Below are 26,051 nucleotides of genomic sequence, written 5' to 3' on the forward strand. Positions count from 1 at the left end.
ATGAAGGGTCTGTAATCTTTATGGTAGGTTTATTATAACATATAGAGACAGAATAACAACAACAACAACAAAAACACATTAGCCTATATAAAGATTAGAAATTGATTGAGTGAAATAAGTATATGTTCCCCAAGCAAAATATGACCTAGTACTTGGTGCAGAAACCCTTGTTGGCTCTTGGCTGTCGTTTGGCAACTCAAAGTTTCAGCTCCCTCCACAGATAGGACTGAGGTCTGGAGACTGACTGGGCCACTCCATTACCTTAATTTGCTTCTTCTTGAGCCACTCCTTTGTTGCCTTGGCGATATGTTTTGGGTCATCGTCAAGATGGAAGACCCATCTAAAACCCATCTTCAGTGTAGAAGGAGTTTCTCATCCAAGATTTGACAGTACATGGCCCGTCCATTTGCCCCTCAATTCGGTGATGTCGTCCTGAGCCCTTATCAGAAAAACAGTCCCAAAGCATAATGTTTCCACCTCCGTGCTTGACTGTAGGGACGTTGTTCTTGAGGTCGCTGTCAGCATTCCAAACACGACAAGTCGAGTAAACGCCAAAAAGATCAATTATGGTCTCATCTGACCACAGCACTTTCTCCTAAGACTTCTCTTCATCATTTAGATGTCACTTATCCCCATCTGCAAGCAATAAAATAATGTTTTTGTTTAATTCCTTTTTGCAGTTAGATACTATTGTATTTTATTTGCTGCTATTCCAGCCACATTATTTCCCTCGTTTATCTGATATAAAATAATAATTTTTTATTTATTGCAATTATTTTTGTCTTATTATATATGTTTGTTTATTATATAATTTTATGTTGTCTCATCCATATTAATAAAATTATTTATTTATTTTGTAGCTGTGTCCTGTAACCATTTTAAACAATGTTTGCCTAATTATTATAATATATAATTATATGATGTCATGTTAATGAAGTGACTACCTGGAGTTTTTGTATTTCTGTAGTATTTTCATAATTTTTTGCCAATAATTGGTGTGTGTGTGTGTGTGTGTGTATACATGCATATAAATTTCAAATATTGTTTTGATGTTATGTGTCAACTGCCCAGCCGATTTATAAATATTAGCTTTATTTATGAACAGTACATCAATAAGAAGCCCCATTTAGCTGTGTGCGTGTGTGTGTGTGTGTGTGTGTGTGTGTGTGTGGACCCTCACACATTGTCAAGGTTGTATTTTATTGCCTGGTTTTGTTTCACGGCTTGAATTTTAAGTGGCCAGTGGTGTTGAATTTTTTGATGTAAATGATTTATGCCTCTGAATGGCTGGGCAGTTCCTAGCAGGGTGATTATTTAAAGCTAATCCTTGAGCAGAGTGCCAGCTGTGGACTCCACTCCGACCTTGCAATATTTTTATGGGAGGGCCTTGCAGGCAAGAAGACCTTTAACAACAAAAATAAGGACAAAAAATAGCATGCTTACTGTGCCATGGAAAACAATCAATTGCTTTAGTTGCCTAAGAAATATCATACAACGATCTCTTATCATTTATTTCCAATCATAGCGCACCACGTATGGCATAAATTAGCAACCCAAGGGGGGTTTGGAAAAAGTAGAATTAGGTTTAAGAGCTAGCACGTTTTGTTTATCTAAACAATAACAATTACACAAGGTAATAAATTATGTTTTTATGCATAGGCTCATAATTTTCCATTTTAAAACAAAGCTACAGTACATGCACAAGAAGACATAATGTGACCTTTTGTAATTGTCAGGACACTTTCCATCTGTTATGAAGTTAGTATGTGTTATTATGCAAGGGCTCTGCGTCTCTATTAGCTGGAATAATATGTCTGTGGGAGATTTCTGTGTTTATTAAAAGGTTGTTATGGTGAATAAAAGCATTGGTAATGCGAGCTATGCGTTCAATTCGTTGGAGTGCACTAATTAAAATAGTGGTTGGGCGCTTATGAATAATTTATCACCCTTGTCAAGCTCTTTAGGCTTGCTCTCTAAATGGCTTGACAACTTATTATATAAAATGTATGTTGCCCACAACACTTTCATGTTTGTATGAAGAATCACTATATGAGAAACAATCTAAAATGCAGACTATGTTGAGTTATAATTTAGCATTGGAATAAAGCCAATCTCTATTAGAACTCTGCATCTGTGTGATTTGCGCCCTCTGCTGGACCATACAAAAACTGCGTTACAAAAGACACGCCAGAGGCCATTTTGAACATTCCTGCACTGCTGTCATCACAATGTGTTTGATATATCAGAAATTTGGTTTGTTTTGATCTACCTCGTCTACTTTTGTTTCTGGTAGGCTATGTGTTGTGACATGAAATAAGAATGTATACCTTTTGGTAAACAAATTTGTTTTCAGTAGTTTTAAATTCTAAGTCCAATGTATATTAATTCGTATTTGTATCGTATATTTTATCTATAATAATAATAATAATAATTAGCCAAAGCACATTTATCTGACACATTTATTAATGTCTTAATCAAGCTGTTGTATATAATTGGTCAACAAATTGACTGGTATATATATATAGTAAAAAAATATAGTAAGCAAATAGTAATTATTATATTAATAATTATAAACAGTATTTTATTATAACATTTTTCATAATATTTTGATTTCTGTACAATATTACAGAAAATAACTAATAATAATAGTTATATATATATAGTTATTTTTTATTTTGTAAAAATATTACGCACATTTTTTTCAACAAATACATAATTTTATTTATTTCAAAAATGCGTGATATTAATGCAAAACATTGCGTTGTATACAATTTTATTTTTAATAAATATATACTGAAAGATACGTGTTTTTGTCTTGTATTTGTATTTTACTTTGAATAAATATATAGTGTGAGATAAGTGTTTTTGTCTTGTATTTGTATTACTAGTTACCCTCACTACGTTGATCTGTCATGATTATCTACCCTCTACCCTAACATCGGTTAACATTGTATTTTATTCAATCACAGGTTCACACATTGCCAAAGAAAATCCATTTCCCCGTGTGCTCTTCGCGGAATAGGGCGCGAACAGCAGCGTTGCCAGATTTCTGCCGGCACCCAAGGACACTTCCAAACTTTTTCCAAAAAGTCCACGCGGCGCGGCTCTGCTGGACTAATTACAGCCTAAACTTTCCCTAATGAGCCGCCGTGAGTGCGCGGGACCGGCTGGGCGCCTGTGGGGTCGGGCGCAGGTGGGATGTCGGTCAGTCGTACAGATGTGAAGGTGTTCTCAGGAACTCCCCCCCCTCTCCATCTCCCTGTGTTTTATGTCTGCGTCACAACAAGACGAAGGAGAGCGAGCCAGAGATGATGATGGCGTCTCTCTCGGGCTGATTCTCATGCCGCTTCCCTGACAAACGCGCACGATAGCATCAACCGAGAGACAGAGGGAGGTTGGGAACATGAAGCAGAAGACAGACAGAGAGCGAGAGACAGACGGACAGACGGTTGCGCACTGACGGCTTGAGTGACGCGCGTTTGATCCGCCGCGACTCTCCAAACGCGCCGATTATTCGGGACAGTGATTGAGACGCAGCACAACACCGGGCATCCGGCGCTTCATGTGAGACTGACATCTCTTCCCCGTCCCTGTGACCCCAGCGGAGCAGAACACTTTGCACAGGTACATCCCATCCACGTTTGATCTGTCATGCGTGTTAATTGATATGTGCACGCGCGTGCCATCATGTGTGTTAGCTCTTCGGAGTTGGGTGCATTGATTAGGGCACATCTGGCCATGCGTTTTGCACGCGCTCTTTCACGCGCTGTTGTGTCATTTACATATATTATGGTCCGTTGCATAAAGCGGTTAGTGCTTTTGATCATGTGTGGCACTGCAATGTGCATTGACTCTTCATCATCTATTCTACTGTACTGTATAGTGTCGCTATGCACAGAGTTTAACCCTTTAGTCTGCTGCTGTTTGTTGCTGCTGGTGTGGAAACACGGTTTAATAATGCCCCTGGATCTTTTTTTGACTTCTTTTCCCGCGCTCTTCAGGATGGGGGGAGTCAGTGAAGGAGAGGATGTTTTAGCCAGGTGGAGCGATGGACTTCTGTACCTCGGCAATGTCAAACGAGTAAGTCTGCTGTTTGAATAAGTTAGTTTGGAAGAGAGAAAAGGACACTAGCAGAGAGAGAGAGAGAGAGAGAGAGAGAGAGAGAGAGGGAAAGAGCAAGTTTGAAACTGTGACTTGTTGGACTAGTGTCAATCAGTTTAGTGCTGCTTGTGATGTTGGTCTGTATTTATTTGTCAGGTGGACAGCGTCAAGCAGTGCTGTTTGGTCAGATTTGAGGATAACTCTGAATTCTGGGTCCTCAGGAAAGACATCCACTCATGTAAGTGAAGAAACTTTAAATTCAAACTCAAAAAGTAAGTAGTGAATACATGCAAAATGAAAAGAACTGATACTTTGCATAAAGAAAATGAAGCCTTCATTCAAATTAGGAGTATTGTAATAGAATTTAATTTTATTGACTAATTTAATTTTTTCATTATTTCTTGATGAAAAGTAAGCACATCTCCCTTCCAGAGAGTTATCAACATAATGCATGCCTTTTCCTATATATTTCAGATTTCTCAATGGTGATTCTCATTATTTGTTACTATTTACTTTATTTCCAAACATATGTACATTTATTTAAATCGACTTTAATTTAAGATAACAACAAACACTGTCAACTGTCAATGAACGAATACTATAATTTAAATACTGTAATATATACATTTTTCTTTATCTATGTTGCATTATAGTAATGAGAATGAGATTTCTTTAGTAATGACGTTTTGCTAATATATATATATATATATATATATATATATATATATATATATATATATATATATATATATATATATATATATAAGTTTTAACAGGCTTAAAAAATTAAAATAATTCTCTTTAATATAATTTTTCTTAAATTGCTTTTTTTAGGGTTAAATATGACCCAGACATGTTCTAGACAGGTTATTTTATATTAAACTCTATATGTAACACCAGAATTATGCCCTAAAGAATTAGGAGCTATTTACAAAATATTATTAAAAGCTACTAACTGAAGTTATTTATAGAATTAATTATTTACAATTTTGTCACTATAAATAAAAAAACCCCTCTCTGTTGCAAATCGAATTGCAAGAATTAAATAAATAAATAAGTTAACTGTTTTTAAGCATGCTTTCTTAACACCTCGCTGCCATTGGTTGACCAAACATAGTCCCGCTCCAGTCAGTTTTACTCTCTCAGGCTGGTTGGGATCCTCTTTTTTTTAACATGACATATTTGTTAAACAACACAATCTGCAATTTTTTTGAAAAAAAAAAAAAATTCTGGGGATGCTTTTTTAATTTTTAATATCTAAGGCACATATCACTTTTACATTAAATCATATTTGTTTAAAAATTATTTTATTATCTATTATCTTTTATTATCATTAAAATGAGAAACGTAAATTGTTAATCTGAAGTAAATATCAAAACAAAATGTTGGTGTATACTAGATATTTAAACGTAGTTGTTGTCTGTACAGTAAATGATTTGTTTCTTGTGGTCAGTCTCTTCAGGTGGAGAGGATGTGTGCTGTATCTGTGATGCTCCGCCTCTTAAAGAACCTCTCGTAAACTGCCTCAAATGTCGCCACGGTAATATGGCAAATGAAAAATTGTCTATTTCTTCTATTGGTCTTATAGTTATTTTAGTCTTTGTATAACAAGTAACGGTTACTCATGTTTCCATTTTTGTTCTCGATCCATTCCTTCCCCAGGTTATCATCCAGAGTGCCACACGCCGCCCATAGAACCTGAAGTTGACCCCAACAGCTGGATATGTCGCCAATGTGTCTTCGCAGTCGCTACAAAGGTTGTACTTCGCCTCAATCCTGAAATGCATATTTAGAAACATGGACAGCGTTGTCATTCAAGGTCTATTTCGAATCACACACAAGCTTTAATCTTGCTCTGAGATGTAAAGCGTGTCCATGGCTTACTGCACTTGACTGCGTGTTTATTACATTGCAGCACTCTGCAGGTGATGGCGCTGGTAGAGCTGCGTTAAATGGGCCTGTGCTTTAATCCATCTGTCAGCGCGCTCGTTTCACAGGCTTTATATGCTGATTTGAAGATAAAATCATATTCACCGACGCCCCCCCCCCCAGCAGGAAATATTAATGACTTCCTTCAGCGTGTCTTCTCCAAATTCAATCTTCAGATGAAATCGCTGTTAAATGTGCTTACATGACAAGAGAGAGGTGGGATACATTGGAATGACGAGCTGTGTTCTGTCCTAGAGAGGGGGAGCATTAAAAAGAGGACGCTTCGCACGGCTCATGCAGATCATGAAAGTGCGGCTACCCTATCAGCTGTCATCTTTAGACTGGGACCTGCAGCACTTGACCAATCAGCAGCAGTGTTACTGCTATTGTGCTGGACCAGGAGAGTGAGTCCAACTTATATCATTCTCACATGGCAGTGTTTAGAATGGAATATAAGAGTACTGCGACTGTACAGTGTGCGGGATGTACTGCTGGAGTCTACTGATGCATGCAGTATGCAGCATTTTAGTTGAAGTTATAGTTTGTTTGTTCATCAGAACTTATTTGGAGAAATGTAGCATTGCAGTGAATGGGTGCCGTCTGAATGAGAGTCCAAAAAGCTGATTAAAAAAACATCACAGTAAACCACAAGTTATCCACACCATTTCAGTCCATCAGTTAATGTTTCGTGAAATGGGGTGGTGTTGGCGCAGTGGATAAGACACATGCCTTTGGTGTGAGAGAACCTGGGTTCGAATCCACTGTGAGACACCAATGTGTCCCTGAGCAAGACACTTAACCCCTAGTTGCTCCAGAGGCGTGCGACCTCTGATATATATAGCAATTGTAAGTCGCTTTGGATAAAAGCGTCAGCTAAATGAATAAATGTTAATGTAAATGAAAAGCTGTGCATTTACAAAAAAAAAATAAAAATCCGGCACTTCATGTCACGATCGGTGTTACAGAGAACACAGGAGAGAGAACCAAGTGCGGGTATGATATTTATTCAAAGGGTAATCCAGAGGGGTAAACAGTCCAGGCAGGGTCAAAACCAGAATATCCAAACATACAAGACACCAAGGCAAGGCAAGGCAAGATGACGGACATGAAATAACCTCAACATTAAACAAGGACTCCGTCACTAAGACTCAGACAGACCAGGTATAAATACACAAAAGGATGATGGGGAAACAGGAGACAGGTGGGGAACAATCAATTAACTAAACAAGGAGGAAGGTGACCAAATAAGGAGACAGGAAGTGATAAATGATAAACACTGTGGGAACTGAGGACACCTAGTGGAAACCCAGGGAACACAACCCAGACACTGTGACAGTACCCCCTTTCTAAGGAGCGGCTCCCAGACGCTCCAAGACAGACACAAAACAGAGACCAGGAGGGAGGCGGACAGGTGGAGGCTCAGGGGGAGGGACGGAGGGCCAGACTAACAGAAAGGAACAGGGACCGACATTAACACAAAAACAAAAGGAAAAAAAAACAACATGAAGCCCCCCAGGGCGGAGCAGAAGACCACCACACCCTTGTGGTCAAGGCCAGAGTCCTCCAGGGCGGAGCAGAAGACCACCACAACCATGTAGTCAGGGCAAACGCCCCCCAGGGCGGAACGGAAGACCACCACGTCCGTGTGGTCAGAGCGGAAGCCCCCCAGGGTGGAGAGGAAGACCACCACGTCCGTGTGGTCAGAGCGGAAGCCCCCCAGGGCGGAGCAGAAGACCACCACGTCCGTGTGGTCAGAGCGGAAGCCCCCCAGGGCGGAGCAGAAGACCACCACACCCTTGTGGTCAAGGCCAGAGTCCTCCAGGGTGGAGCAGATGACCACCACGCCCCTGTGGTCGATGCCGGAGTCCAACAGGGCGGAGCAGCAGACCACCCAGTGACTTGACTTGACTCTGAAAGTTCAACGGTGACTGGCCCTGACTCCGGAAGGTCATCGGTGACTGGCCCTGACTCCGGAGGACCAGCGGTGACTAGCCCTGACTCCGGAGGACCAGCGGTGACTAGCCCTGACTCTGGAGAGGTCACTGGCACCTGACTCGACTCTGGAGAGTTCACTGGCCCCTGACTCGCCTCTGGAGGGTCAACTGGAACCTGACTCGACTCTGGACTGCCTGTGGAGACTTGAGACGCCTCGGCTTCGGGCACCGCCTCTGGAACGGACTCGGGCACTGCCTCGGTCACGGCCTCGGGAGCAGTCTCGGGCACCGCATCGGGAGCGGCCTCGGACACCGCATCGGGAATGGCCTCCGCCTCGGCATCGGGCACCGCCTCGGCCTCCGGAACAGCATCGGGCACCGCCTCGGCATCGGGCACCGCCTCGGCCTCCGGAACAGCATCGGGCCCCGCCTCGGCCTCCGGAACAGCATCGGGCACCGCCTCGGCATCAGGCACCGCCTCGGCCTCCGGAAGAGCATCGGGCACCGCCTCGGCCTCCGGAACAGCATCGGGCACCGCCTCGGCCTCCGGAACAGCATCTGGCACCGCCTCGGCATCGTGCACCGCCTCGGCCTCCGGAACAGCATCGGGCACCGCCTCGGCCTCCGGAACAGCATCGGGCACCGCCTCGGCATCGGGCACCGCCTCGGCCACCGCCTCGGCCTCCGGAACAGTCTCGGCCTCCGGAACAGCATCGGGCACCGCCTCGGCCTCCGGAACAGCATCGTGCACCGCCTCGGCCTCCGGAACAGCATCGTGCACCGCCTCGGCCTCCGGAACAGCATCGTGCACCGCCTCGGCCTCCGGAACAGCATCGTGCACCGCCTCGGGAACGTCCTCTGGGCTTTGAGGAACGGTAGACGCCTTTCTCCTCCTCCTCCGCCCTCTATTTTGGCGAGTCGGTGACACCTTGTCTGGAGACTCAGGCGTTGAGTCGGCCATCTTGTGCTGTGGTTGCAAGCTGGCGGCCATCTTGTGCTGTGGCGCTGGGCTGGCGGCCATCTTGTGCTGTGGCGCTGGGCTGGCGGCCATCTTGTGCTGTGGCTCTGGGCTGGCGGCCATCTTGTGCTGTGGCTCTGGGCTGGCGGCCATCTTGTGCTGTGGCTCTGGCTCGGCAGCCATCTTGTGCTGTGGTGCTGGCTCAGCAGCCATGACATCAACCGTCTTGGGAATCTCTAGGATCTTGGACAGCGTAGCGAAATAGTCCAAGAATGAATCAGCGGCCCTCTTGGGCGTTGGCGCTGAGCTGGTGGCCATCTTGCACCGTGGCGCTGGACTCGTGATCGCCTTGGGTTGTGGTGCTGTGTTGGCTTCCATCCTGCCTCGTGGCGCTGGACTAGCGGCCATCATGGGCAGTGACGCCACTGTGGCAGACGTGCGCTTCCTCTCTCCTCTCCATCCGCCATGGTGAGACGGTGGCTCTAATCCATCCCACACGAGCCCCGGGTCGAAGGGCGGCCCTGGTTGAGAGCGGTGCTGAGTATCCTCTCGACCCCTCCCTCCTCGGCGACCTCCTCTGGTTCCCCGGAAAACCACCAGGCGAGTTCCTTCAAATCCACTCCTCTCCCGCACTGTGGCTGGGGAGGAGACATAAGCCGACATACCGCTGGCTCTTGCAGTGACTGGAGTCCTTCTGTCACGATCGGTGTTACAGAGAACACAGGAGAGAGAACCAAGTGCGGGTATGATATTTATTCAAAGGGTAATCCAGAGGGGTAAACAGTCCAGGCAGGGTCAAAACCAGAATATCCAAACATACAAGACACGAAGGCAAGGCAAGGCAAGGCAAGGCAAGGCAAGGCAAGATGACGGACATGAAATAACCTCAACATTAAACAAGGACTCCGTCACTAAGACTCAGACAGACCAGGTATAAATACACAAAAGGATGATGGGGAAACAGGAGACAGGTGGGGAACAATCAATTAACTAAACAAGGAGGAAGGTGACCAAATAAGGAGACAGGAAGTGATAAATGATAAACACTGTGGGAACTGAGGACACCTAGTGGAAACCCAGGGAACACAACCCAGACACTGTGACAGTACCCCCTTTCTAAGGAGCGGCTCCCAGACGCTCCAAGACAGACACAAAACAGAGACCAGGAGGGAGGCGGACAGGTGGAGGCTCAGGGGGAGGGACGGAGGGCCAGACTAACAGAAAGGAACAGGGACCGACATTAACACAAAAACAAAAGGAAAAAAAAACAACATGAAGCCCCCCAGGGCGGAGCAGAAGACCACCACACCCTTGTGGTCAAGGCCAGAGTCCTCCAGGGCGGAGCGGAAGACCACCACAACCGTGTAGTCAGGGCAAACGCCCCCCAGGGCGGAACGGAAGACCACCACGTCCGTGTGGTCAGAGCGGAAGCCCCCCAGGGTGGAGCGGAAGACCACCACGTCCGTGTGGTCAGAGCGGAAGCCCCCCAGGGCAGAGCAGAAGACCACCACGTCCGTGTAGTCAGAGCGGAAGCCCCCCAGGGCGGAGCAGAAGACCACCACACCCTTGTGGTCAAGGCCAGAGTCCTCCAGGGTGGAGCAGATGACCACCACGCCCCTGTGGTCGATGCCGGAGTCCAACAGGGCGGAGCAGCAGACCACCCAGTGACTTGACTTGACTCTGAAAGTTCAACGGTGACTGGCCCTGACTCCGGAAGGTCATCGGTGACTGGCCCTGACTCCGGAGGACCAGCGGTGACTAGCCCTGACTCCGGAGGACCAGCGGTGACTAGCCCTGACTCTGGAGAGGTCACTGGCACCTGACTCGACTCTGGAGAGTTCACTGGCCCCTGACTCGCCTCTGGAGGGTCAACTGGAACCTGACTCGACTCTGGACTGCCTGTGGAGACTTGAGACGCCTCGGCTTCGGGCACCGCCTCTGGAACGGACTCGGGCACTGCCTCGGTCACGGCCTCGGGAGCAGTCTCGGGCACCGCATCGGGAGCGGCCTCGGACACCGCATCGGGAATGGCCTCCGCCTCGGCATCGGGCACCGCCTCGGCCTCCGGAACAGCATCGGGCACCGCCTCGTCATCGGGCACCGCCTCGGCCTCCGGAACAGCATCGGGCCCCGCCTCGGCCTCCGGAACAGCATCGGGCACCGCCTCGGCATCAGTCACCGCCTCGGCCTCCGGAAGAGCATCGGGCACCGCCTCGGCCTCCGGAACAGCATCGGGCACCGCCTCGGCCTCCGGAACAGCATCTGGCACCGCCTCGGCATCGTGCACCGCCTCGGCCTCCGGAACAGCATCGGGCACCGCCTCGGCCTCCGGAACAGCATCGGGCACCGCCTCGGCATCGGGCACCGCCTCGGCCACCGCCTCGGCCTCCGGAACAGTCTCGGCCTCCGGAACAGCATCGGGCACCGCCTCGGCCTCCGGAACAGCATCGGGCACCGCCTCGGCCTCCGGAACAGCATCGTGCACCGCCTCGGCCTCCGGAACAGCATCGTGCACCGCCTCGGCCTCCGGAACAGCATCGTGCACCGCCTCGGGAACGTCCTCTGGGCTTTGAGGAACGGTAGACGCCTTTCTCCTCCTCCTCCGCCCTCTATTTTGGCGAGTCGGTGACACCTTGTCTGGAGACTCAGGCGTTGAGTCGGCCATCTTGTGCTGTGGTTGCAAGCTGGCGGCCATCTTGTGCTGTGGCGCTGGGCTGGCGGCCATCTTGTGCTGTGGCGCTGGGCTGGCGGCCATCTTGTGCTGTGGCGCTGGGCTGGCGGCCATCTTGTGCTGTGGCGCTGGGCTGGCGGCCATCTTGTGCTGTGGCGCTGGGCTGGCGGCCATCTTGTGCTGTGGCTCTGGGCTGGCGGCCATCTTGTGCTGTGGCTCTGGGCTGGCGGCCATCTTGTGCTGTGGCTCTGGCTCGGCGGCCATCTTGTGCTGTGGTGCTGGCTCAGCAGCCATGACATCAACCGTCTTGGGAATCTCTAGGATCTTGGACAGCGTAGCGAAATAGTCCAAGAATGAATCAGCGGCCCTCTTGGGCGTTGGCGCTGAGCTGGTGGCCATCTTGCACCGTGGCGCTGGACTCGTGATCGCCTTGGGTTGTGGTGCTGTGTTGGCTTCCATCCTGCCTCGTGGCGCTGGACTAGCGGCCATCATGGGCAGTGACGCCACTGTGGCAGACGTGCGCTTCCTCTCTCCTCTCCGTCCGCCATGGTGAGACGGTGGCTCTAATCCATCCCACACGAGCCCCGGGTCGAAGGGCGGCCCTGGTTGAGAGCGGTGCTGAGTATCCTCTCGACCCCTCCCTCCTCGGCGACCTCCTCTGGTTCCCCGGAAAACCACCAGGCGAGTTCCTTCAAATCCACTCCTCTCCCGCACTGTGGCTGGGGAGGAGACATAAGCAGACATACCGCTGGCTCTTGCAGTGACGGAGTCCTTCTGTCACGATCGGTGTTACAGAGAACACAGGAGAGAGAACCAAGTGCGGGTATGATATTTATTCAAAGGGTAATCCAGAGGGGTAAACAGTCCAGGCAGGGTCAAAACCAGAATATCCAAACATACAAGACACGAAGGCAAGGCAAGGCAAGGCAAGGCAAGGCAAGGCAAGGCAAGGCAAGGCAAGGCAAGGCAAGGCAAGGCAAGGCAAGGCAAGGCAAGGCAAGGCAAGATGACGGACATGAAATAACCTCAACATTAAACAAGGACTCCGTCACTAAGACTCAGACAGACCAGGTATAAATACACAAAAGGATGATGGGGAAACAGGAGACAGGTGGGGAACAATCAATTAACTAAACAAGGAGGAAGGTGACCAAATAAGGAGACAGGAAGTGATAAATGATAAACACTGTGGGAACTGAGGACACCTAGTGGAAACCCAGGGAACACAACCCAGACACTGTGACACTTCAAACCTGCTTCCTGGCTAACATATGAGTCTTATAATATTGGTTTCTTTAGGGAAAAAGTCTGAATCAGGAGAGAAATATGCAAATACTGTACATACAGTCTATAACTATAACTATTATATATAACTATATAACTAAGTCTACAAATATTTTGGTGGATTTTGATATGAGAGGACAGCAGCAAATGGACTACTTTTGCTAGAGAAATCATTATTAACAGTTATGGACTCTTTATTATTTATTAGCCAGAATCAATGGTTTAAAGTTAAATCACTTTAATGATGGAAATGTTTCTTGCAAACACACACTTTTCACTTGACAAGACATTAACTGATGGACTGGAGCTGTGTGGATTTCTTGTGGATTATTTATAAAAACAAAAAAAATCAGCTGTTTGGACTCTCATTCTGACAGCACCCATTCACTGCAGATAATTAATTGTTGAGCAATGTCAGTTAAAGTTTTAATCATTTTGTTAAGTGTTCTTGTCATTTTTGTTTATTTTAACGTGTCTACTGTATATAGTTTTTTTTATTCATTTTTTAATTTTAATTTAATTTTGTTAATAGTTTTAGTTAGTTTGAACAATCCTGCTTCCTACATCCATAAAAAAAATCATGTAAATACCAAGTGTTTAAAAGACATTAGGAAGAATCCTTTCCAAAAATGCTGAGAAAAATCTGTAGTGTGATTTGTTTGCAAGTGCTAATTGATTTGATATTTTGGCATCTAATGCAATGCCATTCAGACATTTGAAGTGTGTTTTAAGCACCTAAATATTTTCTGACTGCACTGTACTGTATGTGCAGAAAATGCATTAAGTAGATTCTTTCAAATGGACTTACACAACTAGCAATTGTAGCAATTATGCTTTCATTTTAGTTGAGAATGATGTTTTTTCAGGAGTGAGTGTGTCTAAACTGAAGCGTGTTGTTTCTGTCAGGTGGAATCTGAAGATGTTGCAGTGTGGGAGTTGTGGGCAGTGGTTTCATGAAGCTTGCACTCAGTGCCTGACCAAACCTCTTCTCTATGGAGACCGGTGAGGCTGATCCCGTTGTTAAGCACATGCTGTTGCTAAGCTAATTCTGTCTAAACCTTTTCATCTGTGTCTCCTCTCCACCTTTCAGCTTTTATCAGTTCCAGTGCTCAGTGTGCACAAATGGTCCAGAGACCATCCAGAGGCTTCCAATGACCTGGTAAGAGCGCTCCTTCTGTTCTGTTTGCAGGACTGCAGAACTGATCTGAAAAGCTGAATGTAGTTTCTGATGATCCTCATTCTGTTGGATTGCAGGGTAGATTTGGCCCATTTGGTGCTGTATCACCTCTCCCTGTGCTGCAAGAGGAAGTATTTTGATTTCGATCATGAAATCATGTCTTTTGCAAATGAAAATTGGGAATCTTTGCTTCTTGGCACGGTAGGAACATGTAGTCAATAACAAATACATCAAATGCAACCCGTTTTACTTTTGTTATCTGGCATATTTAGGAATGAAACAGGATATCTACCTGATATTGGTTGCGTGTTTGTATGTGTGTGTGTGTGTGTGTGTGTGTGTGTGTGTGTGTGTATATATATATATATATATATATATATATATATATATACACACACACACACACACAAACAAACACACAACCAATATCAGGTAGTTATCCTGTTTCATTTTCTGTAAAGACATATTTTTCCTCTCCATAAATGATAAATGCTGCCTGCTTCTGACTAACCATAGTAAGCAGCGAATCATGTTTCATGGCTTTGACGTGAAGGATATTGACTAAAATTTAGCACTTCAATACATACATATCTTTTCAATAAGAAATACATCAACACAGGAAAGAAAACTGCACTGGCAGAGCTGTTTCATAAGGTTTTAAGGAATAGGGTCATTTTGATTTCATGTTGACTTGACTGTATCCCTGAGTGTAGTTTTGAATAATCTCTCTTGCAGTTTGTGGTCAGTCTGAGCTCTTACCTTTCAAATGCATTTGTTACACGCTGCCTTTCATTCGACTCTATATTTTGATCTCTCAGCTGTCAGACACACCGAGGCAAGACCGTTGCCAAAACCTGCTCAATGCTTTAAATTCCCACAAAGACAGGTGAGCCCCGGATTATTCCCTGAAAACTGCTGTTCTGCTTGTTTTCTGTGTGGCAGCCAATAGGGATATATCACATATTTGCAATAATATCTGCAAAGCCATTACTGTAATTGCTTTACATTCTAAGTGACTCTGCGTGTGTGATTTCACTCTCTGCAAATAGTACTTTGATAGCTGAAGGTGGGTCTGTCTTTCAAAAGAAATCATTTAAAGTCCATTTCCATTTTCTTTCTGTCAAGGTTTGTGGTTGATGCTGCTCATACGCTAGCACTTAAATAACTGAATCAGATGTTTTAGTTGGCAAGTGTGAGGCGCCCAGGAACAAATAAATATCTGTCACCGAGCCCTGAAGAACAGCAGCTGAATACCAATCTGATTTTGCTCTGTCATAAAGGTTTGTTTCGGGGAAAGAAATAAAAAAGAAGAAGTGTCTCTTTGGTCTTCAAGTCCGGGCTCCTCCCCCTCTGTCATCGGACCAATCACCTTTCATCGCCGAACAGCCAATCACCATCACCCACAGGAGAAGGTCAGAGACAGGAGCACACCAAGATCTTTTGATATCAACATTAAATGCAGTTTTCAAACTATTTTATTTGTTTAACAAATGCATTTCTGAATAAAACAGTAAAAAGGGAATTATTGACGTCTTAAAGGAATGTGAAAAGTAGATGTCACATACAGTTCCAAAATTAACACTTGCTGATAAATCGAGAAAAGGGATTTATGACATAAGCCAAAAACAAAAGGTTTTAGCTAAAAGATTATGAAAACTCAAACAAACAAACAAAAATACTATGAATAAAAATTAAATATGGTCTGTATTTATTTCATGTTGACTTAACGCAAGGTAGAAGTAACTACAAATAAATTAAAATTGACTTGAACAAGATTCCGAGTTACGTTTTTAGATTTGTTTTCCTCATCCGTCTTAAGGAAAATATTTTAAATTAATTTTGTGTAATTGTTTGCATTTGCATTTTTTTGACATTTTATTTTTAATTCAATTTTATTAAAATTATATATATAAAAATGATCTAATAAAATGGTTTTCATGTTGAAGTCATTTGATGTCTTCTCTCCAGCCCCACGTCACTGCCCTGCCAGCGGAGAGTGGTGGGTCCAGAGGCCCGTAAATCAAAGCGCCGAGTGACTGAGACACAGGTCAGTGCATCTGCCTTTAACGGCAGCAATCAAAAGATGGCTGGCAGAGGCCAAGCCCCCTCTGCATCAGTAATGAGACACCCAGCGTTACCTTTTGGGTTTGTTTTTCTTCTCATATTCATTTGACGTATATATGCAACATGCTACACTGAGACAACAAGGTCGGTCTACGCTTGCAAGTCAGCGAATGCATACGCCCATTTTGTGAAGCATTTGTTATTCTAAAAACGTAAGTCCAAGTGGGACGTTAAAGGTCCAGCATATAGCTTCTGAATTAAGGGTCACGGCACCAGAAAAGCATGTCAACATGAATAATGACTACACCTCAAGAAGACAGAGTTATATACTGTATGTATATAAAAAACCTCAACATTTACTTGTGCTGTAAGAAAACAACATTTGTGTGTGTGTGTGTGTGTGTGTCTGTGTGTGTGTGGTGTTTCTTTTTTCTTTTTTGAGTCATAGTATTTTTTATTTTATCTTATTTTATTTTTTTATTTCACGGGTAGTCTAGCTTTGTTTTCCTCATCCATCTAAAATAAAAAAGTTTTATTTTATTTTATTTGTTTAGCATTGCACATGTAGTCCAGTTTTGTTTTCCTCATCCACCATACGTACAATATTTTTCATTTGTGTAATTGTTTTGCAAAAGCTGTAGTTTAATTTAATTTTATTTACTGCAGTTTCCTTTAGGATGGTAAGCACATTTATTATTGTTATTTATATTTTTACTTTTTATATGATGCTTGCAAAAATGTATTTTGTCATAATACACATCTTTTTTTTAAATGCTTTTTGCATGCAAATTGCTGTAGTTATGGCATCTACCAGTAGGGGCTAACTGACAAAACTAACTAGCCCAAACTCACGCAATTAATGTGCCTCAGAATAATGCCTCCATTTAGATTCAGTGTGTGTATCAGAGTGATTTCTTACACTGCTGTCACATTGCTTCTCTCCCACTGCGTGCTATATTACACAACTAACACAGTCATGAATCCAAGACCATGGACAGAAATCACCTAAATCATTTGCAAGTCTAATTTTCCTTTGTGCTTTTCAACACTTAGGAACAAGAACCCATTCTGTTGGGGAGCTGTCTCAATTTTTTTATAATTGTCAAGGGCCACAAGCATATAGGCGACATGAATGAATGCATTAATGCAATTATGCCATTTACAGTCTTAGTTTTGTTGAAGTGAGAATACACCTGTTCTGATCAGAGATTTTTGGGAGTTTAGTTTTTTTTTTACTGCAATTATAGTACTGTTTGTTAAAAAATTAAAATAATCCCCCTCATATGATTTTATTTCATCCGTAGAACATATGCACATACATATGCCCTTTAAATTGATATTTTTAACTGTTGATCATGTCTTTTTAGACTTGTCCAACAGGAGTTGCGACAAATGCTATTGACCTGGTGCCATGCTGCCACGGTTATGTTGATGAAACAAGCCTGTATAACCCTAGAAAACCAGAGGAAGAGATGAGTGTGGGGTCAGTAGCATGTTAAAATCAACTTTGATCTGCAATGAAATTCAGACCGTGGACCTTAATCATCATTTCATTGATTTATCTATTACAGCTCACCTCCCAAGAGAATGTATGCGCTCTATCACCCTTCATACAACGGATCTCAGGACCTGTCTAGAACTCTACATCATTACAGGTCAGTGAAAAGAGAATGCAATGAAATGCATTGATTTAATGCTGAAAATGAAAAAGCTGGTCTTATTTACACACCTCATGATGTTTCAAACTGGTATGCCTTATGCTTTATTTTTTTATATAACTTTGTAGTGGCTATTCAAAAGCTTCAAAAAAGGACCATATACAAGACAATGCAACAGTAGCCCATATGATTAATACACTATATACATATATATATATGAAGCCTTACAGTATCTATTTTTTATCTTACCAGTTTTGATAATTTTTTTAGTTTATGCTTAAAACAAGAGAAAAAAATCTAGTAATGGAATAAGAAAAATAAGTTAATTTGAAAGGAAAACAAGATTTTTCGAACTCCTTTTGTAGATTTTTTTTTTCTTATTTCAAGCAGAAACTCAATAATTTGTTTTTTTTTTTTAAACAAAACGTAACATCTTACATCATTTTGCTTCTCAAGTAAAGGTGTCTTGATTTAACAATGTTTAGATATTTGTACTGGAAGACCAAACAAAATACAGAATAAGACGCTTATTATTATTTATTTATTTATTTGATATATTTAGATTTTTATCTAATTTCTCAATTTAACATGGAATGGCATTTTTGAAAGTGGATGTAAATAAGATTTCAGAACTTAAAAAAGTAGCAGTAAATACAGTATGGCTTCTCATACAAAGCTATCTTTAAAATGTGCTTTCTGATTTATTCTGGTTTATGCTTAAAACAAGAAAAAAATATCTGCCAGTGGAGTAAGTAAATTAAACTTTCCATTTAAATTAAGTTATTTTGGCCTCTCTGACAGCTATTTTTGCTTGTTTTAAGCATAAACTCAGTTAATCATGATTCATTTTTCAGAAACAAAACATTCTGTAAGTCATTTCTCAGCTCAAGTGAATGTTTCTTGATTTAATAATGTTTCGATATTTGTACCGGAAACAAGACAAAAATACAGAGTAAGACATATTGAATTTCTCAATTTGACATGGTGCAGCATTTTTTATGCAAATATTTCAGAACCAAAAAATCATTAATAAATATAGACTTAAATTTTGGTTTGTTTCTCACACCAAGTTATCATATGGCTTTAGCCTTGGAATGCAAAATGACATAAGATATTGAGTCTCAAGAATGAACTCACTTATTTTTGATTTTTGATATTTTGATTTTCAGAGACAAGACTTAATATTTAATGACATTATACAAAAATACCAAGTAAGAAGAACGTTTTTTTTTTTTTAGCAGTGCATGAACTGTATAAGGATGGGCAATTCATCATTTTGAATTGGGGTGAACTGTTCCTTCAGATTGAGCTCTTTTTGCACTGTATGTCTAATTGGTTGTGTTCAGTGCAGAGGACCCTTGTCGACTTCCAGCCCCCTGCCTTCCATTCTCTCTGTCCTTGGCTCACCCAACCGGACAGCGCTATGAAAGCTGCCCGTCTCTCTTCCTGCATGACGTGCCACCCTACCCCAGTACGGTCAGCATGGGGGGGCCCACGCCGACGGGATGGTGCGAGAGCGACGGTGTCAGGATCCTGGCCAGACGCGTGACGGCAGACGGGAAAGTCCAGTATCTAGTAGAATGGGGAAATGTGAGCGTGTACTGAGATCCTGTGTGCGACAGAGAAAGAGGAAAGGGCTAGAGACATCAAGATGCATCATTAGGGTTTGCATGGTTATGAGCAGAGGTGTGGAAGCATCAATGAGCAGGTGGGTGTTCAGCGGTCAGGAGAAGAATACCACATCCAGCAAATCCAGGTTGAGCTACACAGCAGCTTCACTCTGAGATTACACTGTTAAATCTCTTACACTTTCTTTTACAGTGTCTCCTATACTTTGAATACTGTTAGAAAACGCCTTTAGAATGCCTTGAACTTTGTTATCATGATTTGTAATGTATAAACTATTCATGTTCTTCATGTACACGTAACAGTCCGAAATTTCAGGAAAGCTTCATCATGCAGTCACATCAGTAATTGTAATATTTTAACAACAGGGAAGAAAGTGCTCATTATAGAACTATTCCAGGTTTAGTCCAAGTCAGACTCAATCAACAGCAATTATGGCATATTGTTAATTACTAAAAAATGGAAGTGAAGGAGGCCAGTCTGTTAATGTTACAATGCCAGTAGTATACAAATTTGTTTTCTATAAATTGACCCTGTTTATTCCATTGTAAATGCTTCACTGTAATCTTGATATCTGCAACTTTTTATGATTTATTTGTTTATTTTAGAAAATGTGGGATTAATGTTATGTTAAACATGCTGTTGAACTTGTATTGAACCCTGGAATATTCCTTCAGTAGCAAGCAAACTTTTCATGATGGGTGGCAACCAAAAGAATGCAGTCAATACCCATTTTTTAACATTAAGAGATATCTTAAAGTAATAATGACAAATTATAATAGTTTACCAGCATATTTTATTCAGAGGAGGAACATAAATGAACAAATTTAAATGCCATTTAAATTTAAAAGACTGTTCTAAAATCTTTGAACCCTGTGCAGATTACTAACTTCTGGAAGCCTATTTCATAAGACAAAAAAATGTGCTTTGGTAAATCTAAATTATGAAATCAAAATGACAAAATGTCATTTTTATGAGATGAGATGTAATAATTTTGAAATAAGTCAAAAAGTTACAATTAGGAGATGTCATAGTTATGACATGAAATGTCAAGTCAAAATTGTGAAATAAAAAGTCATATTTATGAGATTAAAAATAATAAATATGGCATAAAAATATAAATTATGACCTACCATGTCATAATTGACAAAGTTATGACAGAATAATTATTAAAAATAAATAATTTTATAAAATGTCTAAATTGTAGTTGCAATTGTAATAATTGTGACTTTTTATGTCAGAATTTTGACTCTCTGCCATGTCTGTATGTTAGAATAAAATGTTTTATATTATAAAGATGGCATAAACTGAAAACATTTATCAGGTCCAATAAATATCACATGCAGATCATTCTACCTGAATAAAAGAGTGAGGCTGTTAGTCCTTATGTGAAGCTCATTTCATCAGTGAATGATAATGAATGTATTGTGTTTTTTTTATTTTAATATTTTTTTATTCATGGTATGTACTTGTTAGATCATAGATGGACTGATTTCATGTCAGGGTGACAAGAATTAGCAGACTGTAGTCTTTTTTTATTTCCAAGTCTAAGTTTAATTTGATGTATTCTTTGACGTTTTGTCAGATTATGTTTATATGTACTCTAGGTTGACACCTAAAATGTAAACGAACAATAAAAAGATATCATTATGTTGTATAAAAGTGGCATTTGTCATTTGTCCAGTTCCTCTGCCCAGAGATTTTGTGGATTTTTTTTTATTTTTTATTTTTTTATGTTGGTTCAAATGTGTTTTCCAGTCATTTATAACAATAGAGCACGTGAACATACATTCGTCATAATTTCTTAATTTGGACACATGAGGGACAGCAGGTGTGCAAGTAAATTTTTTAGTACTGGAACCTCCAAATAAATAAGACTATCTCTGCAGTTCTGATGGAGAAATACTGTTGTAATAGCAATGTTTTGTCTATAAGAACAAAGCAATAATGAGGCGTAAAGTAAAAAAAAAAAAGCTTAAATCCAACTTTTCATTTTGAAATGATTTTTTTTTGTGTGTGTGTGTGTGTGAGAGAGAGAGGGAGAGAGAGAGAGAGAGAGAGAGGGCGCAAGAGGGAGATTTTGAATGTTGTGCATGTGTGTGTATCTATTGTTGCGACCACCAGGTGGCAGCCGTGTACGTGCATTGAACGCTCACCTTTCTCTAACAGGTGAGCACACTCATATAATAATTCCGGGAAATATCATTATAATGCCTCTGAGAAATTCAAATGCATCGTATTATGTGTTCTATAAGAATTGTAATCTATTTTGAGAAATAACATAACAGACAGCAGGATTGTTGTAGTTTAGAGTTTACTCGGTCTGCGTTGAACGCCATTTTGGCTCCGGTTGCCTTGACACCAGGCCTCAGTTTCCGGCATTGTGGAGAATCTTGTGCATTAGTGCAATGCATTACTTAAGTATGAGTTATTCATCTCTGTTGTATGAACTCAGAAATATAATACTTAGAAGTTATATACACGATTAACCAAGCCTAGTCATGTTAAGTAGTGGGAAACCCAGTTTTGGGGTTGCAGGGGGCGTGTCCGCATGAAAGATGGCGGGAAACAGGTCTGCCTAGAATAGATTGAAGCTTTGCAAATTTTCACCGCTATATTTCAGCAATATTGGTGCTAATAGATCTTATCGCCAGCCAACTAATGTAGAGAATGATTCTGAATGAAGAATAAATCACCTGCGGTTTGCTTCATGAGAAGTTTAAGTTAAGTTTAAAAGAGATCATAGTGTAAATGTCATGCTTAAACACTTATGGGGAAGAGTACAGTGTTTATTTGTGTAGCAGGGTGGTTGAATCCACTGTAGGGAATGTCATCCACCTGTGCTTAGTTTAGTAACCCCTCCTCCTTATTTGGTTTGAGATATATAAAGGACATGTTATGGCCACTTGGGATGCGTCCTTGTATTTCCCTCGTGACGTCATCCGTGGTCGCCACAGGCTTGGATTGTAAGCTGCTCTTTTTTTTTTCCTTCCCGCTGCTTTGTGCTGGCTGCCCACTCTTCACCGTGGCATTGATAGCACGTCACTCATATGGTCTGACTGAGCCGCTATATTGAATATGGTGTGCAACTACGAAGCGGTTTGCGTGCAGGATCATCCCGTGGGCTCTCCTGCATAACTGAGTCTTTTTGGGCTAATTAGTGGGAAGTGAGCATCAACACTGAACCGTGATCGCGACTGCGTCGCTGTTTTGCCTCGACCTTTATCACGATAGCAACCCAGCGGTTGATTCACGTTGCTATCGGGGTGTAGTGCATGGTTTCGAGGGCAGGCTGAACGTCTCCCCGGGCCGCCGCATATGGAATTCCCTTGGTCTAACTTGGAATCAGCATCTCGTGTCTACCGTGTGGTTGTTTGATTATTTGGTTTTCCTTGGTTTACGTTCAGTCCGTGCCTCATCTCTGAGCACTGTAAACCGGAGTGAACTTGGTTTATTTCAAACTGTTAACCTGTTTTTGTTACATTGTGCTATTTTGTTTGTGCTAAGTGGTTTAATTTCTTGAATTATTTGATTTATTTTGTGACATTGTTTTTTTGTTTTACTTATTTGGGGGTATTGTACTTTATAAACGTTTGTTTATTTTTGTTTTATTTATTTCTTTGAGTTTCTGTCAGATTGTAGTTATCAGTTTGTGTTTTCTTCTTTTTTTCTCTGTTATAGGAGCTGGGTCTCTGGGGGGTGAAGGCGAGGCTGCCATTTGTGTGGTGTGTTCACGTTATAGTGCTGTGTGCCTGCTGCCATCTAACTTTCACGTGTGCATTTGGGTATTTGTAGTGGACTATTGTGGGGGGGGTTCGTTCTACAATTTGGCAGCCGACCCGGACCCCCAGCTACCGCTCCTGTTGACCATTTGGTTTTCTTTAATGGGAATTGATTTATTGTGTGTGTGTGTAGATGCAGATTGATGGTGTGCCTTCCTGTTTATTATATGGCCAATGTAGAGTTTTCACTTGGAAGTTTAGCTATTTATTGGTCAATATTGACAAACATAATAAACTTTTTTTTATATATTATTCATGTCTCCTCACCCACTCATTCAAGACGAACCTGTGTGCCCTTAGGGCTGTTATTTCCCCAGTGGTCTGGGGTGGCGTAGTCGACCATACATTGTCATACATATGCATATTTTGTGTTAAGAGTGTGGGAAAACACCCTTACGACCTCCTTTGCTTTTGTACCGCCACGTTACATTTGGTTTGGCAACTTCTGAGTTTTGTTTCTGTTTTGAATGTGAATGTTAAATAGCTACATTTGAAGGCAACGTGTGTTCAATTGCTAAAGAGAAAGTGTATATATGTTTATGCTAATTTCAGTTTTTACATCGCCCTTAAAGAGATATGTGTAATAGTTTGCTACTTTAATTATGTTTAGATATAACTGAAAATAAATTACAATTTAAATGAAATAAGCTGGCAGCACAACACAATTGTCCTTGTTAACACACACACACACATACATTTAGTTATTTAGCAGACGCTTTTATCTAAAGCGACTTGCAAATGAAGACAATGGAAGCAATCAAAATTAACAAAAGAGCAATGATATATAAGTAGTATAAGTATATATGATTGACATAATTGAAAATGATTGACAGGCAGAGAGTGACTCAAAGTCTTCTGATTGGCTAAATGAAGTTTTTCCATAAAAAATGCTTACAACAGCAGTTTTCAGTTGCAACTGGTCCCCAAATATGATCATGAGTTGCGTGTTGTTTTTTGTGGCTGGTCACTAAGGTGTTCTTGAGTCAAAAGATCCCTCCCTTCTGTAATATTCTATCAGATAATGGATAATTTTTCCTTCACTATTATTTTGTACATTTTTCTACCACGCAAAAATCAGTAAAATTAAGGAATTGAGGAAAATTTAGAAATCATGGCTGCTTTATTATTATTATTATTATTATATAATAATATTTAGCTAGTCTCTAATTTGAGTTTGGTTAAAAAAAAAGTTACTATTTGAGGTTAAAGTTTCACATCGAGGTTCAGATGAATTATCCACTAATTGTGTAACTAGAATCAAGAGCGATGGCATCACAGAAATCCCATACCATATTAATATTCTTTGGTTTTTTTAATAGTCATGTGACTCTATAGGGGAATTATATCACATCGCATTAACAGGCACGCACACACACAGTGCATTTAGATCGATCTACATTGGTAAACGCACACAGACGCGCGCGCGCGCACGCTCCCTTCACCGCCCCCTTCTCTCTCCGTATCTCTCTCTCTCCCTTCGTTCTCCTCTTCCTCATCACTCTTGTTTTACGCGGGCTGTAATCATCCCAATGGCTCTCGTCGACCATGGACGATGATTATGTTTCGGTTTTTCCATTCGCATCACGGGAATATCGCTCCAACGTCGACGCAGTCCATGAGCACAAGGGGTTTTTCGCTTCTTATGAGCGCTGAAGGATATTTCTACATGTCGAGAGATTGAAGAGACTTGGAGAACACGTTCAATGCCGTTGGAACATGTCATATGTTCCCTTTCAAGGTAAGTGGACTGATGAATCTCTGCTGCATCCCCCGTGTTCCTCCCTCAGCGTCCTCCTGCGCTAGAGTAACCTACCACTGATGCTGCTGATGCTGATGCAGGTGGAGGACTGCTGTCATTTTAGGCAGTTTCTGTGTGCTCGTGAGGGGAAAGAGACCCTTCTGCCCCCTCATGGCGTTTTACAATCTGTTTAAGTACCTGCAAACCGTGCAGGGTCTCTGTTGCAAGTACATCCCACTGCATGGAAGCTCGCTGGTTAGAGGAATTATCTCGAATTGTGCGCGTGAAATGGCTCAGATGCTTCTGATTCATTTGGACACACTTTGTGTCTGAGTTTTGTGAAGTAGCTGAGTGGGAGATGTCACGCTTTCGGAGGAATGAGTTTAAAGCCATTGCTTCCGTCTGGAACGGTGCATTTGTGATCAATAGAAGGCGCATCAATACTTCAACAGCCACTTAATAGTTTTTAAATAGTGTATAGCTTTTTAATACACATTAGTGAGTGTCGCTTATTATTCATTCGTCATTTTTAATTCATTTCATATTAATAGTCGCTTAAGTGGTTTTGCATTTTGGTATTTTATGAGGAGAGAACTTAATATTTTGTTGAATAATGTAAGGTCAGCTTTTGTAGCCTATATGAGCGCAGCAGGTTATGCTATTGCATGATGTTTTTAAGGGCAGCATGAATGGTCGCTTTGAACACTTAGCTACACTATATGATGTGATGAAACAGGGATGACTAACTGGGTTGACAAGTAACTTGCGACTGACCTCTGTCGGTTCAAAGTCAAAGCCTGAAAGTGATTTTAAGAATAGTACATATGGCGGATTTCCACATCATTTGTTTTCAATTTTCTTTGGCAATTTTTTTTTTCTCCTGATTTTTGTTCCATTTTTTAGAATGATTGTTTTGGAGTTGTTGGAACACTTTCTACAATATTCTTTAGTCGCGCCATATTTGACAGAAAAGAAAACGGGCTGTACAAGTGTTCCGTGGGTTACTGTTGTTTGACAACAGCGATTGTTCAACTGACGCAATGTCTTAACAACAAAAAATAATAATAATAAAAATAAAACTTTAAGTACACAAAAACTCCAATAGGATGTTTAGAAAGTTATGAGTTGT

At 42.0% G+C, this 26,051-nt stretch overlaps 2 protein-coding genes across 10 annotated transcripts in view; both read left to right on the top strand.

The window, feature by feature from the left end:
- Positions 1 to 2,935: 2,935 nt before the first annotated feature.
- LOC132158851 (PHD finger protein 1-like) lies at positions 2,936 to 19,914 on the top strand. 2 transcript variants are annotated; one of them, XM_059568448.1, is made up of 15 exons: positions 2,936 to 3,624; positions 4,002 to 4,080; positions 4,258 to 4,339; positions 5,555 to 5,641; positions 5,764 to 5,858; positions 6,286 to 6,434; positions 13,784 to 13,879; positions 13,968 to 14,036; positions 14,132 to 14,255; positions 14,873 to 14,940; positions 15,335 to 15,466; positions 16,023 to 16,101; positions 17,486 to 17,601; positions 17,690 to 17,773; positions 19,123 to 19,914. In XM_059568448.1, exons 2-15 carry the CDS (start codon positions 4,003 to 4,005, stop codon positions 19,379 to 19,381), a joined length of 1,518 nt encoding a protein of 505 aa, XP_059424431.1. In that variant the 5' UTR covers positions 2,936 to 3,624; position 4,002; the 3' UTR covers positions 19,382 to 19,914. The 2 variants fall into 2 exon arrangements, with proteins under 2 accessions (XP_059424431.1, XP_059424432.1); XM_059568449.1 differs by having other exon boundaries at positions 19,128 to 19,341.
- A 4,710-nt stretch (positions 19,915 to 24,624) lies between these two features.
- The window catches only part of LOC132158852 (ras/Rap GTPase-activating protein SynGAP-like), a 124,809-nt gene continuing 123,382 nt past the window's right edge, over positions 24,625 to 26,051 (top strand). For 4 of the 8 annotated variants that reach the window (XM_059568454.1, XM_059568450.1, XM_059568458.1 and 1 more), the window contains exon 1: positions 24,626 to 24,922. In XM_059568454.1, the coding sequence (XP_059424437.1) occupies positions 24,901 to 24,922 (22 nt within the window). In that variant the 5' untranslated portion in view covers positions 24,626 to 24,900. Of the gene's footprint in view, positions 24,923 to 26,051 lie in introns of all 8 variants that reach the window. The other 4 variants (XM_059568451.1, XM_059568452.1, XM_059568456.1 and 1 more) reach the window with 3 other exon arrangements.

The sequence above is a fragment of the Carassius carassius genome, chromosome 15 (genome assembly GCF_963082965.1).
Source record: "Carassius carassius chromosome 15, fCarCar2.1, whole genome shotgun sequence".
NCBI lineage: Eukaryota > Metazoa > Chordata > Actinopteri > Cypriniformes > Cyprinidae > Carassius > Carassius carassius.